Source organism: Biomphalaria glabrata, chromosome 7 (genome assembly GCF_947242115.1).
Source record: "Biomphalaria glabrata chromosome 7, xgBioGlab47.1, whole genome shotgun sequence".
Lineage (NCBI taxonomy): Eukaryota > Metazoa > Mollusca > Gastropoda > Planorbidae > Biomphalaria > Biomphalaria glabrata.
This window is the reverse complement of record NC_074717.1, coordinates 20,720,629-20,734,962: the sequence shown is the minus strand read 5'-3', so window position 1 is coordinate 20,734,962 and position 14,334 is coordinate 20,720,629. Positions and strand designations below refer to the sequence as shown.

At 33.9% G+C, this 14,334-nt stretch overlaps 1 protein-coding gene across 9 annotated transcripts in view; it reads left to right on the top strand.

Annotated features, from left to right (window-relative positions):
* LOC106072235 (FH1/FH2 domain-containing protein 3-like) overlaps nt 1–14,334 on the top strand; it is a 187,610-nt gene that overhangs the window by 163,137 nt on the left and 10,139 nt on the right. For 8 of the 9 annotated variants that reach the window (XM_056036671.1, XM_056036672.1, XM_056036674.1 and 5 more), the window contains 13 exons: nt 1,102–1,169; nt 1,483–1,588; nt 1,931–2,025; nt 2,968–3,174; nt 3,752–3,895; nt 4,005–4,066; nt 4,428–4,595; nt 5,140–5,261; nt 6,499–7,599; nt 8,447–9,381; nt 12,237–12,392; nt 13,471–13,656; nt 14,167–14,286. In XM_056036671.1, coding sequence (XP_055892646.1) covers nt 1,102–1,169; nt 1,483–1,588; nt 1,931–2,025; nt 2,968–3,174; nt 3,752–3,895; nt 4,005–4,066; nt 4,428–4,595; nt 5,140–5,261; nt 6,499–7,599; nt 8,447–9,381; nt 12,237–12,392; nt 13,471–13,656; nt 14,167–14,286 — 3,470 coding nt within the window. The remainder of the gene's footprint in view (nt 1–1,101; nt 1,170–1,482; nt 1,589–1,930; nt 2,026–2,967; nt 3,175–3,751; nt 3,896–4,004; nt 4,067–4,427; nt 4,596–5,139; nt 5,262–6,498; nt 7,600–8,446; nt 9,382–12,236; nt 12,393–13,470; nt 13,657–14,166; nt 14,287–14,334) is intronic. The other variant, XM_056036673.1, reaches the window with a different exon arrangement.

Sequence of the window (14,334 nt, the reverse complement as noted above, 5' to 3'; positions counted from 1 at the left end):
CTACAAGGGTGGTCTAAATGAGATCAAAGCTAACAGATGGGAAACTGATCATACAAATAAAATCTTTAGAATGTAGGATAGTATGAATACATGTGTTTGTGTTAGCAATAACTCAACTTTAAAAGTGTGATCTATCTTTGTCTGAGTCAAGACTTTGTATTCACAAATGATATAAAAAAAGAAAACTTTTGTGTATAAATAGAACCTTAGAAGCTCTTAGTCCATCCGTGTAAGAAGCACTGCTCTAGAACAAGCTCACTTGAGTTTCTTTGTGTGTCTGTTGACTTATTGACATTGATGTCATCAAGTACATGCACTGTTTGCTGGGGTCATCTCAGCAAGTGATGGCACTGACAGTTCTAATTAGATGGTTCGCAATTAAGATGTCATTTTTTTCCACATAAGGCTTGAATTCTGTTCTCTGTGCTGGGCTTCTCACTATTGTGTTTTTTTTCTTTATGGTCTGACACATACACCGGGAGAAAGAGAGAAAATATTTTCTTTCTATTTCTCAAGACCTTTTCTGACTTTATTTATGGTCAATTGGTCAGATGTAATTTACATCAGCTTTTTTGTTTTCCCTGATGTCCATCTTGAATAGTTGTACTACTTTATTTCATAAACTCAACAGTTCTTAACCACATTGATCTGTTTCCACAAACATTTTTGTACTGATATTGTACTTAACTCTTACCCTGTCTGTTGACTTAAACTTCAGTTTGCTAAGTGTAAGATAACTTATGGTCCAAATAAGTTATTCTTAGTTCAGTATTCCTCTGGTCTTAGTCATTAATTCTAGATACATTTATTGCCATGGATATTTAGCTTTCAATTATCATAGCCAAGTTTTGACATGAAGAAGTGAAGGGGATGGCAGCAGACAGGGTTGGAACCCAGGACTATTGAGGTCCTGAGTGCATACCACACAATCATTCAGTCATGTGACTTGAATATAGACACAAATATTGAAATTTCTCACTAAACACTTAATTTTTAAAATTTTTTTATTAAAGGAAATTTCAGGGTTATATTGATTAAATTATTTCCTAATTCTTTAATATTCCATGTTTAATGACTCCTCCATTTCATTTTATTCTTCAGAAAAATTATTGAATTCAACTGGCAGGGAATTGAGAAGGGCTTTGTTTTCTCTGAAACAAATTTTCCAGGTAAAAATGTAAATTAAGTTTATTGTAAGATGTTAGAATCAAAAGAATGTTTTGTAAATATGAAACACATTTTTTTCACTATGTATACATTTAGTAGAAAACTAAGGAAATATGTTTTCACCTACTAATGTACATTTCAGTAGACATCTTTGGCTAACTTGATGTTGCTTTAAGATATGTGTTTCAATTTCTAACATTGATTTTAGCTATGCTTTATCAAAGTTAAATGTTTTTTAATTTAGCCAGCTGTTGCATTGTCTTGTAGACTATAGTCAAGTCTTCAAATCTAAATATTTTGTTTGTTTTATCAAAGGATGATAAAGATCTTGTCCATGAATTTGTTAACAATGATGGTTTGGACTGTCTCATCAAGGTCGGCACAGAAGCTGATCAGAACTATCAGAACTACATCCTTAGAGGTAAGCAAACTAGTTTATCCAATATCACTCAGCTCTTTGCTTGTACATGCTGACTTTGTTGGTAGTTGAGAAATAGTGGAACTTGAGATTGTAAGTCAATGCTATTACAAATCTGTGTTCAGAGCTATGTGAAGCTGTTCTGGGTACAATGGAGAAAGTTCACTTAATGTCCTTTTTAAAGGAAACAAACTGAACTAGGGGAAAACTTTCTAGAATGCCTTATTATTTAAAACTTGAATGCAAATTGATGCTTTATTGAATTACAATTGTGTTTGATAAAAAGGCTCCATCTGTATGTTAACATATGAAGCATACATATTTGTATCTATTTGTCTCTGACAGCTTTGGGTCAGGTTATGTTATATGTGGATGGGATGGAAGGTGTTATACGACACAATGCTACAGTGCAGTGGCTCTACTCTTTGCTGGCTTCAAAGGTAACCCACCTTTTTTTTTTACTTTCTGTCAAACATTTGTTTGCCTGAGTTATTATTTTTGTTGATATTATAACGTTTTAAACAAATTGGTTATAACAACATTAAATTGTTAATATCTGTTGCCTTTTTATTGTTTCTGATTTTCTGGAGAAATAGTTTTCCTGTTCATGAAAAAATCTTAAGTAAAAATCTTTGAGAAAAAGTATTTAGTTTGTACATTTTAAAATGTAAATCTTAATTGAAACATTAAAGAGTTTGTATGAAATGTGTTAGTTATGCATTATTGCTGAGAAAGTTAATAAAATGTTTTATCTTAATAATAATAATAATAATAATTGTCTTACAATTTGTGCATTACACCAAACAAAAAACATTATAACTATAAGAAACCAAAGTGTACTTTCACACCAGACTCACTCATAATTTACATGTGACAAAGTTTATACCAGATTGTTCTTATTTAATGATTTGATTGCCAGGGGAACAAAAGAGTGTTTGTGACTGTTTGTCTTTGCTATCGGTGTCTTGTATCTCTTTTGTGATGGTAAAATCACAAAATCCTGACACAAAGGGTGATTCTTTATTTCGAGGATCTTCTTAGCTTTTTTATAGATATTTGTCTCAAACAACTGCCCAAATGGGGTTTGTTTTTTGCCAATGATTTTACCAGCAGCATTTAGGATTCTATAAAGTTTATTTTTAATGCTCAGATTGCCATACCAGGCAGTGATATTGAAACTTAAAATATTGCAGATATGAGCGTGTTAAAACATAGCCAAGGCCTTTTCACTAACATTAAACGAGGACAGTTTTCTTAGTAATCGTAATCTTTGCTGCCCTTTTTTGCTGATATAATCAGTATTTGCAGTAAAATTTAGTTTATTGTCTAGGATATTGTATCTTGTATATATAATTAAATGTCTCTGTACATCCACCTTGCAGGGACGGCTGGTGGTCAAGACAGCACTCAAGCTGTTGCTGGTGTTTGTTGAGTATACTGAGACCAATACCAACCAGCTAATCAAGGCGGTCAATACAGTGGACAGTCGCAGAGGGCTTCACCCGTGGACCAACATCATGACCATCTTGAGTGAGAAGGATGGGGCGGACTCTGAGCTTTTAGTGTATGCCATGACACTTGTCAACAAGGTGAGTCTGTGAACACTGCACTCCATCAACTCACCAACAGTCATTCAAACTTGGGTGAACACTTAACCCAGTGGTTTTAAGAGAAGAATGATTTGATACAGCTCAGTGGCTCTTATAGAAAACATGTTATCCAACCTAGTAGTTTGAATAAGAAAAAAAAAAGGTTTTCCAGCCCAGTTGTTTTAAAGGAAGAAAAAAACTTATCAGAGTAGAGGGAAGGTGGTGTATTGCAAACAGAGTCATGAATAAAAAAAAGATTTTTATGAGCCATAGAACAGTTTGTCTTGACACTGGGCTCTAATTACTTTATTTGGATTGTGTTTTACTGTTTTACAATGTAGTATTAGGGAAAGGGATTCAGGCTCAAGACTGTTGTTTTGTATCAAATATTTAAAATTAATTTGTAAAATAATGAAGGAAAAAATATCATAGTAAATGCCCGAGTCACTACAACACTATAAAACTATGGAAATTAGAACAAAAATTAATAGAAACTTAAGATTTTATGTTTTATGAGAAAATGACATAGTCAACACATTATGGAGGCGTTTTAATAACAATGTTCACACTCTTGCAGGTGATCAGTGCTATTCCAGACCAAGATACCTTCTATGATGTTACAGATGCATTGGAAGAACTTGGCATGGATATCATCACACAGAGGCACATGAACAAGCAAGGGGCTGACCTTGATCTTTTAACTCAGTTCCAGCTTTATGAGGTAAGGAGACCATACTTTTGTTAAAAAAAAAAAAAAGTTGCTCTGCCTTAAATAAATATATTTACGTACAGAAAATAAATTGCTTCACATTTTGATTCCTTTTTCCCAGAGTGCTTTAAAACATGAAGATGGAGATGATTCTTCAGAGATAGCACAAGTGGAAAATTTGAGGTACCTCAGTATGCCTATTAAAATAAGGGATTTGGTGGGGAATACCTTCATTTTTGATATCAAATGTCTCAGTTGACATTAAGATTTTGAGTCCTTCGCCCCCTTTTAGTATAAGCATACAACATCAGAACAGGTTGTTACAATATTGTGCTGGACTCCTAAAAGCCCCAAAACTGTTGAATTTAGAAATGTATCTTAACTTCATCCTTAGAACTTCTATGGAATTGTTCCTATGCATTATAAATACATGGTAAAAGGTTCTTTAGGTGAGGGTCCAAGACAATAATGGTATTTAGATATTTTATATATATTTTTCATTTAGCACATTTAATTCTATAAAACATTTTTTGAATGGATGTAGGCGAGTTCCTCGGCAGAAGAGTGAAGGTCAGCCTCGCAAGTCCAAGAGACATGCTCTTGATGGAGGTAAAAAATTGAGCAAAGCTCAGAGTACATCCAACATCCCCCAAGCCACTGGGCAAGAGAGTCCAGCAGAAGCTTTTAGGAGGAGAAGGCAGCAGCAGAAAGAGTATGTTGTACATTTAGTATTTGGTGTTATTGTCTGTACAGTTACATTATAGATCATATTACAGAGCTGGATGAAGAGCTTTTGCGTATATAAGTTTCTATTCTGTTCTGCCACCTGTTCATTTGATACTGTCAAATTTCTTTCTTCTAGAATAATCATTTTAGAGATGAGAGGCTAAGGCTGATTTTTAAAAAATAATAATGTCCTATCAATGTTGAAAGTAATAGGAAAAAAGAAAATAATATTAAACATTTTGAAATATAGACATACAAATTCAAGAGTATTTGTAATCATTTTAGCATCATGGGTAACTGTTATTAATAGTCACATAAATCTTGTTAACTATTTAAAAGTCTTTGAAACCTAATGCACCAAGTGTTTGTCTTAGCACTGACACATCAATGACAAACTATATCAAGCTATTTATTCTCTTTGATCAGTTACCTATTTCTTTGGATTAGAGAACAAAAGGAGTGAAGTAGTCATGTCACTGACTTTTAGTAGAGCACTAAAATAACTTTTTTCTGTATTTGTGAATCTTCAGAGAGTTTGGGGCACCAGCAGCTAATGCATTTGATGAGCCAATCGACCAGAAACCCAAAAGACCAATGGCTAATGATAGAGCCATGCCTGAGCCTGCAGGAATCAGCAATACTTCACCTCAGAGTAAGTATTGTGTTGGATAATAATTATATATATATATAACATTGACAATAGTGATGACATTCAGGCATCAATTTCTATGTAGCTGGTGTATCATTTCCTGATACTTTCCTTCAGACTTTCAAAAAATCTGACTTTACTTTAATCAATAATTTTAAGTTTATTTTTGGCATCTTCTTTTTTGAAGTAACGTCTGTATTAAATAAGATAAGAAGAAAGTTTGTGTGTGCATATAAATAATTCTGTGTGTTCTCTGCACCAGTAGTTGAGTAGACAAACTTCTTGTTAAGCATGCTTATTTGGACATCTAGTTTAGATATGAAATAGAATGGCTTGATATGAAGGTAAAGCTTGATCTTTTAAAGACCTAGGCAACAATAATTGATGGTGTGAAGTTGTAAAGCTTTTATCTTTGATTTGTTTTTCAAACATTGAAAATAAATATTGGCAAATAACATTATAAATAAGCTTTGATAATGAATTTTGTTTTAACTGAAGGAGTTTTTAATTATCTTAAGAAGTTTGGTTTAACTGTTTGAATAAGGAGCACCCATGTACTGGATTCTCCAGTATCCATTAGTAAAGCAGAAGGCATTAGATTCTGTGTGACCTTTTTGGACAAATTAAACTGAAAAATAGTGAACTGTGATTATGTGGGACTTTTGGCTAATTTAATATTGGCATAACAACATTTTTTTTACTCTTACATTTTATAATATTTTAAACAAAAGAAAAAATATTTGTTACATTTGTACTTAATGGGAAACATTTTTAACTTTGAAGGATGTAGCTTGCTTCTCATCTTCCATTGAATGGACTATCCTCACACATTACAGAATTTACTATTTTAAACACTTGCAAAAGACAGCAGCTATTTATCTATTTCCTGGCTAAATTAAACTTACTATGATTGTTTCTTGTGCATCCTATTCGGATAGTATCAAATGCTTCCATTGGAGAGTAGAGAAGGAATTTTGGCATGCTATTTTCTTTATTTCCCTTGTTTTTTGTGTTGATAATAAAAATAAAAAAGTCATGCTTAAACATCATTTCATGATTATAATGGAATGGTAGTTCATAATATATTTTATAAGTAATAGTCAATATTTAATTCACTGTATTTATAAGAAGATTTATTTTGTTTTGATAGAGCAGTTAGAGTACTTAACGAATTCTGTTTGTGTAGTAGTTGACTAACATGCATGCTCTACCCCATGCCTTGTCTCCTGCTTGCATCTAGGTTCAAGAAACATGCGGAGATATCGACAGCGTACCCTTATACAGGAGCAACAAGAGCTTCAACAGGACAAGCCGATTCACCATGAGGTCATGTCAGCTGAACCTTTGGGGACAGCACCTTGTCGGCCAAGGCACAGCCTTCCAGCCATCTTCCCCCAACTGGGCTACTCATCCGGCTCTCACTCGCCCACTCCCTCTTCACCAATGTCCACATCGTCTTCCTCCTCTTTGTCTACAAATGCCGGCCCGGAATCAAGCATCATATACCCCCCCACTGATCCTTTGACGACAGTGGGTAGAGATAGCTCCAGTAGGAGCTGGGGTGAAAGTAACTATACTCGTAACAAGGACGTGATCGAGGACCTCAAAAATTTTAATGCTCAAAGAAGGGAGAGGGCTCTTTATAACACCATGGGAAGCAATCAGAGCAATGATACAGAGAGAAATCTCAACAGAACCAGCTTAGACAATTATTCTAACCGAGCTAACACCAGCTGGGTGGCCAATAACCAGGAAACTGATACTAACCTAGTAATGGAAAAAGATATTTACAACAATAACAATGAGGAGAGTTCTAGTACTAGATTAAGTCGAGAGGCAAATAAAATGTTCAGACAGAAAGGGGGAGCTGTTGAAAATAGAAATAGTGATTCATATTTGAACAGGACTCAGACACCAGAAAATTATAACCCATATCAGTCCAACACCAATCATTCACAGTTCTCCAGGTATCCTGTAGAACTGCGGTTGAGCAGGTCAGACTCTTCTCAGAATGAAACCCCAGTCACCTCAGAGCATCATCCACCGCAGTTGTCTGTCCCAGCAAACTACACAGTGCACACCGGTGTGGACACTTGGTCTTTTGGTGACCATCTCCAGATGCAGGAGATGACATACCCCTCCAGGGGATCCCAAGTGAAGGAGGCCCCAAACCAGGAGAGCAAGCCCCACCACCCCAATTTTTACAATCATCAAAACCGTATTTACAAACAGGAAAACTTTAACAGAGATGACCAGAGCCGTATTTACAAGCAGGACAGCACAAGCAGTGAAGACCAGAAGTGGACAGTCCTGTCTAATAAGTTTGATGACCAGGGTGTGGGTAAGGTTTAAAGTTTTATCAAATAGACTTTTTATTTCAATAGAGATATTAATTTTTAGCCTTGTTTTATTAGTCTTGTGTTAACCATTTTTCATCCTCCTGCATCTTGATAACTAAGTGCATGCTTTTATTTGTTTTTATATTGACAGAAAAGATAGATTTTAACTTTTGAAAAAAAAAATTTAATTTAAAAACATTTTTAGAGAAATACATATTGATTAAATTATATTAAATTATTAATAATAAATTATGTTGAAGTTTATGTGAAACCATTTCATTATTAGACTTCCTTTATATAATATTTTACAAATCTTTGTTGCTATTGTTATGTTGAATGAATTTATTGCTAAAGCAACTCGTACCCCTTTAAAGTCAGACACACCACTACACTCAATTCAGAAGAAAATTAAGTCCTGCTTGTTCAAAACTTATGATAAGTTTGTAATTTTAACTCCCAGGTTTTTGTTTTGTTCACACAGCACCTTGAGTCTACATTATGTTTCTTGACTGAGCTATAGAAATGCAGTTATTATTATAATTATTAAGCAATGAAGATTCACATTTATCAAATTAAAGTGTGACTATACAAACATTTATACTTAAATTTTTATTTGAAAGTATGATTGTAAAACTAAATACATTTTATAAGCAATAATTGCAATGAACAATTTTATTTTTGGGTATAATTAAAATGAATTAGAAACATTCTTTAACTTTTCTCCTGTCTCAAGTCTTATCTTCTGTCATATGTTTTTTGTCTTATGTCTTGTCTGCTGTCTCATGTCTACTATTTTTCTTTGTTCTTAATTAATTCTACCATTCATCAAAACCTGTAAATATTTTTCAGACCAGAAAAGTTTTCAAGGTAAAGGTCATCCTTCTCCAAGCTATAATGAGTCAGGCTACCACAGTTTTGCTGAGGCCCAGCTGGACTCCAACTCCATGGAAGCCAGAAACAATGCCATCAATGAAGAGCACAATGATCCCACACAGTCCAACAATCAGCGGTGGCAAATGTACAAGCAGGGTCACCCAGGGGATGTGGGCAGCAAGGTGGGACCCCCCAAAGTGGAGAATGGATTTCCTCCAGCAGGGGAAGGGCAGGTAAAAGGCATGCTGAACAAGCTGAAAGGTGTGGATCTTCCTGTACCGAAAGAATCCCCCCAGCGGCCAGCTGGAGACACCAGCGGGCTTATCTCTGCAGCAAAAGATGGGCTCAACCGGCAGTTCGTGCCAAAAGAGGCCCCAGCACCAGAGCCTGAGAAGAAAACTGAGAGTGACCTACAGTGGGACAGGATACAGAGGAGATTGAAGAGGCAGCTGATGATCAAAGACATGGACTTCACAGACCTTAAAGATGAAGATGATGAGGATGTCTTCTCTCCTCCAAAAATGTTTTTAGATAATTCATTCGGTCCTCCGCCTCCACCAGGAATGCCTCCTTTACCACCTCCGCCACCCATGGGAGGAATGCCACCTCCTCCGCCCCCACCAGGTTGTGTGCCTCCTCCCCCAGGTGGATTCCCTCCACCCCCACCCCCTCCAGGGGGTAGAGGCCCTCCCCCACCTCCAGCATCAAACTCCCCAGCTCTACCCCCTCCTCCCGGTGCTAACCTGAAGAAAAACAAAAAAACTGTCCGCCTTCATTGGCGCACCTTAGGTGTAGAGCCTCATCCTTCCCTGAAGGGGGAAATCATCTGGAAACAGTTAGTTCCCATCAAGATAGACACAGACAAATTAGAGCATCTTTTTGAGACCAAAACTACAGAGATGAAAACTAAGGCAAGTTTTAGTCTACTTCTAACTACTAGTTGACTTCTTCAATGCTACTTATAAAATACTAAAAAAACAAATTCAATACTTTTTTTTCTTTCTTATTATTATTGCAAACTAATTTCACATTTCTATCTGCAATATTAACTATCATATAACTTGAATTAAAAAGTTCATAATTTTTAAACTTTGCAATTAAAATAAATCCTGCAATTTATGTAGAAATATTATCATTGTGTTTACATTTTCATCCATCTCTCCTTATCTCCAATGTGTGCTTATGAATAGCGCAGTATGTATTCAAGATTGAACTAATACAATGGTCTCACTAGCTTAGGGCACTGGTTGTTGTGAAGCAACACTAAACATAGTCTTATTCTGTCATAAGATAGAATAGAATTGTTAGAACTTTTGCTTTAACTTCAAATAAAACTTCAAACACATTTTTCCATTGTATATTTCTTTTAATATTACATTTGCTAGCTGAAGATTTTTAAAAATTTATTTATAGCTGCTAATTATATTTCACACATCTTGCTTTTGTAAAAAAAAGAAATCCACAAATACAACTAACTAGAGATGGCTAGATAATTTTATTTTTTTTTTAAATATCAACTCATTTTAACGAATTTACCAAGAAATCTATAACTTATCAATATGGATATTGAATATTTTTTTATTTCTCAAAGACAAGTGCTTAACTAAGAGTGCTTTGATAGAAGTGTTTTTTATTTTTTAGTCATTATATTATGTCACTGTTGTCACTTTAACATTGTCACACTAATTGCTGAGCCCAAGAGATGGTTTCAGTCGGATTAATTGTTGGACATCTTAACAATTATTGTATAAAGAAATATTGGAAAAGAAAAAAAATGATTTATTTTTTTGGTATAAGAAAAGTTTAAATTTAAAGTTAAAAAAAAAATATTAGTATTTTAGAAATTTCATAAGAAATGCATTTCAAAACAAGTTTAGCCACTTCAGAAAAATCAACTTATTTAGATATTGAGCAATAACATTTGGTTGCTGGGTAGCTTATAGGTTAAATATATTTCATATATGTGTCAGTGCTTGATACAATCAGTCACTTGGTGAAAGGCAGAAGTGAACTTTAGTTGTTTTTTTTTTAGGGTTAGGATCTGGATTTTTTAAATTCTTAACATTTTGGGAAAAGAAAATTAGTAATTTTACCTTTCCTTTTTCCAGATTTTTGTTCATTATGATTGCTATCAGGCAAAATTATACATATATATTGACCAAGTGACTGGTTTGTACTGCAACATGACTTATGTTTTATTAATAAGCCAATAACCTGTGTTGTGAACAGTCAGTTGGCCAGGCTTTATTTTTTTTATTTTTGCAAGTAGATTTTAATTGTTTCTTCTTTTCTCCATGACTTGGGATGAGTTGACTGGCGTCTAAAAAACATGTTGCATGTTCTATGCATTTATATCACAGGAAGTGGTAAGATATTTCTCTTTTTATAGTTTGTATTCTTTTTGTTTCTTTCCTTGAAATCCCCTTGAAACTCTGTTTCCACCTACGAATGAACTCAATGGACTGAAGCAGTTGTCTTCTAAAAGCATGATAAATTATGCCACATCATAAGAAAATAAGATTTTCATTTTTTATGCTCTAATTAGCTTTTGAATGTGGTAATAGGAAATAGTTTTTATCTTTGGAAGCTTAAAAGTGTGGAAACACAAAATGTAACAGACCAGGGTTTGTTTATTGTTGTTGTTTTGTTTTTTTTGCTATAACAAAACAAAATGTGATGCTCGAGTTTGTGTGCTGTGCCAGCTAGGCTAACTAAAAACATTTTTTATATAACTCACGCAACTGACCATCATCTGTTTCATCTTCATTCAGAATATTCCAGAATTATAATAGAAATATAATAGAAATAAATGAAAGAAAAATAAATAAACTAATTTGTATTAATATCAACTGAATCTAGAATTTCTGATTTCCTTTTTTTTTTAGATCTCACATTGCACAACTCCAAAATTAAAACTCACAAAAAACTTAGAAACTTAGCTGTTAGTATCCACCTACAGTTGTGAAATAAACTTTGGTCATCTTTATATAATTTTGTACGTTCTTTTATTCATGTTTCTTTTTCCTTTTTATTCCCTGCGTCATAAAAACTCTTGTAAGTAGAATTGATGTTGAAAGAGCTACATATAATCATATCAATATACACAATTTATTTTGAAACTTTCAGTATATAAATATATATATAAATCAATAAGCATGTTGAATTAAAAACTTGACAAGCAACTTATCAATATTTGACCTATTGCTTTTTTTTTTGGCTAGGCTTTTTTTTTTTATGTTTTTTTGTTTATTCCCTGAATTATTTATTCCAGATATGGGTGATAGTTTTTTTTTCCTTGCCTCTTATTATCATTCCTATCTTATCCTTTGTGAAAATTGGCTCCACCTGTTCCTTCCTATTAACTTTGCTTGCAGTCCAACTACAAGTCCAAACTATTTTTTTTCTTCTTACACTTACATGTACATTTTATTTATTTTTTTTTGGTTTTGGGAAAAAACGTCTAAAAAATGTTTAAGTTTCTGAAGCTAATTACAATTTGTTTTACAGTAATATAAAAGTATGAAAAAAAAGTATGTTCTAGTATAATTAGTGTATTAAAATTAATATGTGGACAAAATATTTTTGGGATTAACCTTATGTTGTGTTGATTAGTCTCATTTGTATCACTTCCTTACATTGTGAACATTCTTAATTACATTTTTTTAAAAAATTATTGTAATGAATCATTCTTATTAGTTTGGCTATATTTGGCTATTTCATAAATTAAAACATAGGCTATCTAACAATTATATAAAATTAAATGTAGAAACAAGATGCAACTGGCAAGAAAGAGATAACAGTCCTAGACCCTAAGAGATCTAATGCAATCAACATTGGCCTGACAGTGCTACCACCACCCCGTGCCATCAAAGCAGCCATTCTAAAGATGGATAACTCAATTATGAACAAAGAAGGAATTGAGGTAAGGCTTTAAATCAAACATTTTGTAAAAAAAAATAATTCTCTAATAACTTTAATTATAATTGAACTTGGCTTGGCTTAACCACCTCAAGGTTCGACACCTGACTCGGGGACAGAGTTGTGTTTACTAAGCGCCTAAAGGCAGCACGGAAAACCAACTTCTAGATACCCCCCCCCCCCCCACTGGTCCATAAATGAGATTGGACCAAAAGCGCTCTGAGCATGCTATAAGCATGAAAGTAGCGCTATATAAAAGCTGTAATAATAATTAATAATAATTAAACAATGTCAAGCATCTTTACATCATCTGCCCTATAGACTGCAAGTTCTGAAAGGGGAACCTTATGCACCAGAAGTGAAAAATGAAAAGTTTCATTATACTGGATTTTCTTTTGGCTAATAATTATTATTTCTTAACAAAAGTGGAAGAACTGTTTGTGCTCAAATGACCAAAGCTTAGAGATAGGCTTGATTCTGCCAACATAAGAGTTAAGAAAATCTATTTCAATACTCCCCATTCTCTTTCACTCATCTTGGTGGTCTATTTTGATGTGGATCTAGCTCTCATTGTACTAACTTCTCAAGGATTTCTCCCATTTTGATTTGTCTCTCTTGTTTGGTCACAGTGTGTTGTAGGCGATCCCATACATTTTTAACTGTACATGTTTGAGTTGTAGAAATGTGTAAAATAGGACTTTAGTTTTTACCCTATTACAGAGAACTTATGAAGGTGGCCTAAGACCAAGGTCATTCATGGTAGTTGTGCTGCAGCTAAAATTCTGTTTTTTTTTTTTTATCTTACTAATGGATGCCAAGTATCATACATTGTTAAGTTAATTCTAGTATGTCAAAGTTGTTCTAAAACCTTCTGAAAAGAAAATTTGGCTTTTTCTATTGAATGTCGAACTCATGCTTTTAAGCTTTTTAATTTGCATCTAATTGTTATAGAAATGTATAATATACCATTGTAAATGCTACCAGCCTAAAAAATAGAATTGGTTAATTAGACTACTTCTATAGTTGTGTTTTCAAGGATATTTGTTAGAACAACAAAAATTAATTCCTTTTTTTTTTAATAGAAAATTTTGACAATGATGATACCAACAGAAGAGGAAAAGTCTAAAATATTGGAGGCACAGATGGCCAACCCCGATATACCTCTGGGAACTGCGGAACAATTTCTTTTGACCTTATCCTCAATATTTGAACTTGAGGCTAGACTGAAGCTCTGGTTGTTTAAGTTAGACTATGAACAGTTAGAACAGGTGAGTCTAGTCCCTTATTGCAGCAATCAGCAAACTATTAGAATTTCTTTCTCTAGCAATAGTTTGCAAATTCTATCTCAATCCAGAACTGAGGATGATATCTTTGAAGTAGTAAATAATCATCTGAAACAATACACTTTGTTTTCTTCTTGTATCACAACACATGGTAATTGAATTGACATAAACTGAAAGCAGCAGCATCCATAGTATTCATTTTATGTTCAGTACACTGCCTGGTCCTGGGGTATGCGTGTTGGACTATCATTCAGACTTATTGATGGTCCCCGGGTTCATACCCTGCCTGCTGCTATACCCTGTCGTCCTGCGGGAGGATTGGACTAGGAAGTAAATTATCTTCATCTCTGAAGGAACATCCAAAACATGTAACACACACAACACACTCTCTCCTTTCTCTGTCTCTCTTTCCTTCTTATTTTCTTACCTGTTGATATCCAATTCCTCTCTCTCTCTACTAGGCATTTAGTTTGTTTTCACTTTGTTTGTTTGTAGGAAGTAGCAGAACCATTGATGGATCTGAAGAAAGGGATTGTTGATCTCCAAAAGAACAAAACTTTCAGATGTATTCTCTCAGGAATTTTAGCCATGGGAAATTTTTTGAATGGTGCATCTGTAAGTCAATGCTTCTTACTTTTTAACCATTAAAAACAGAACATTTAC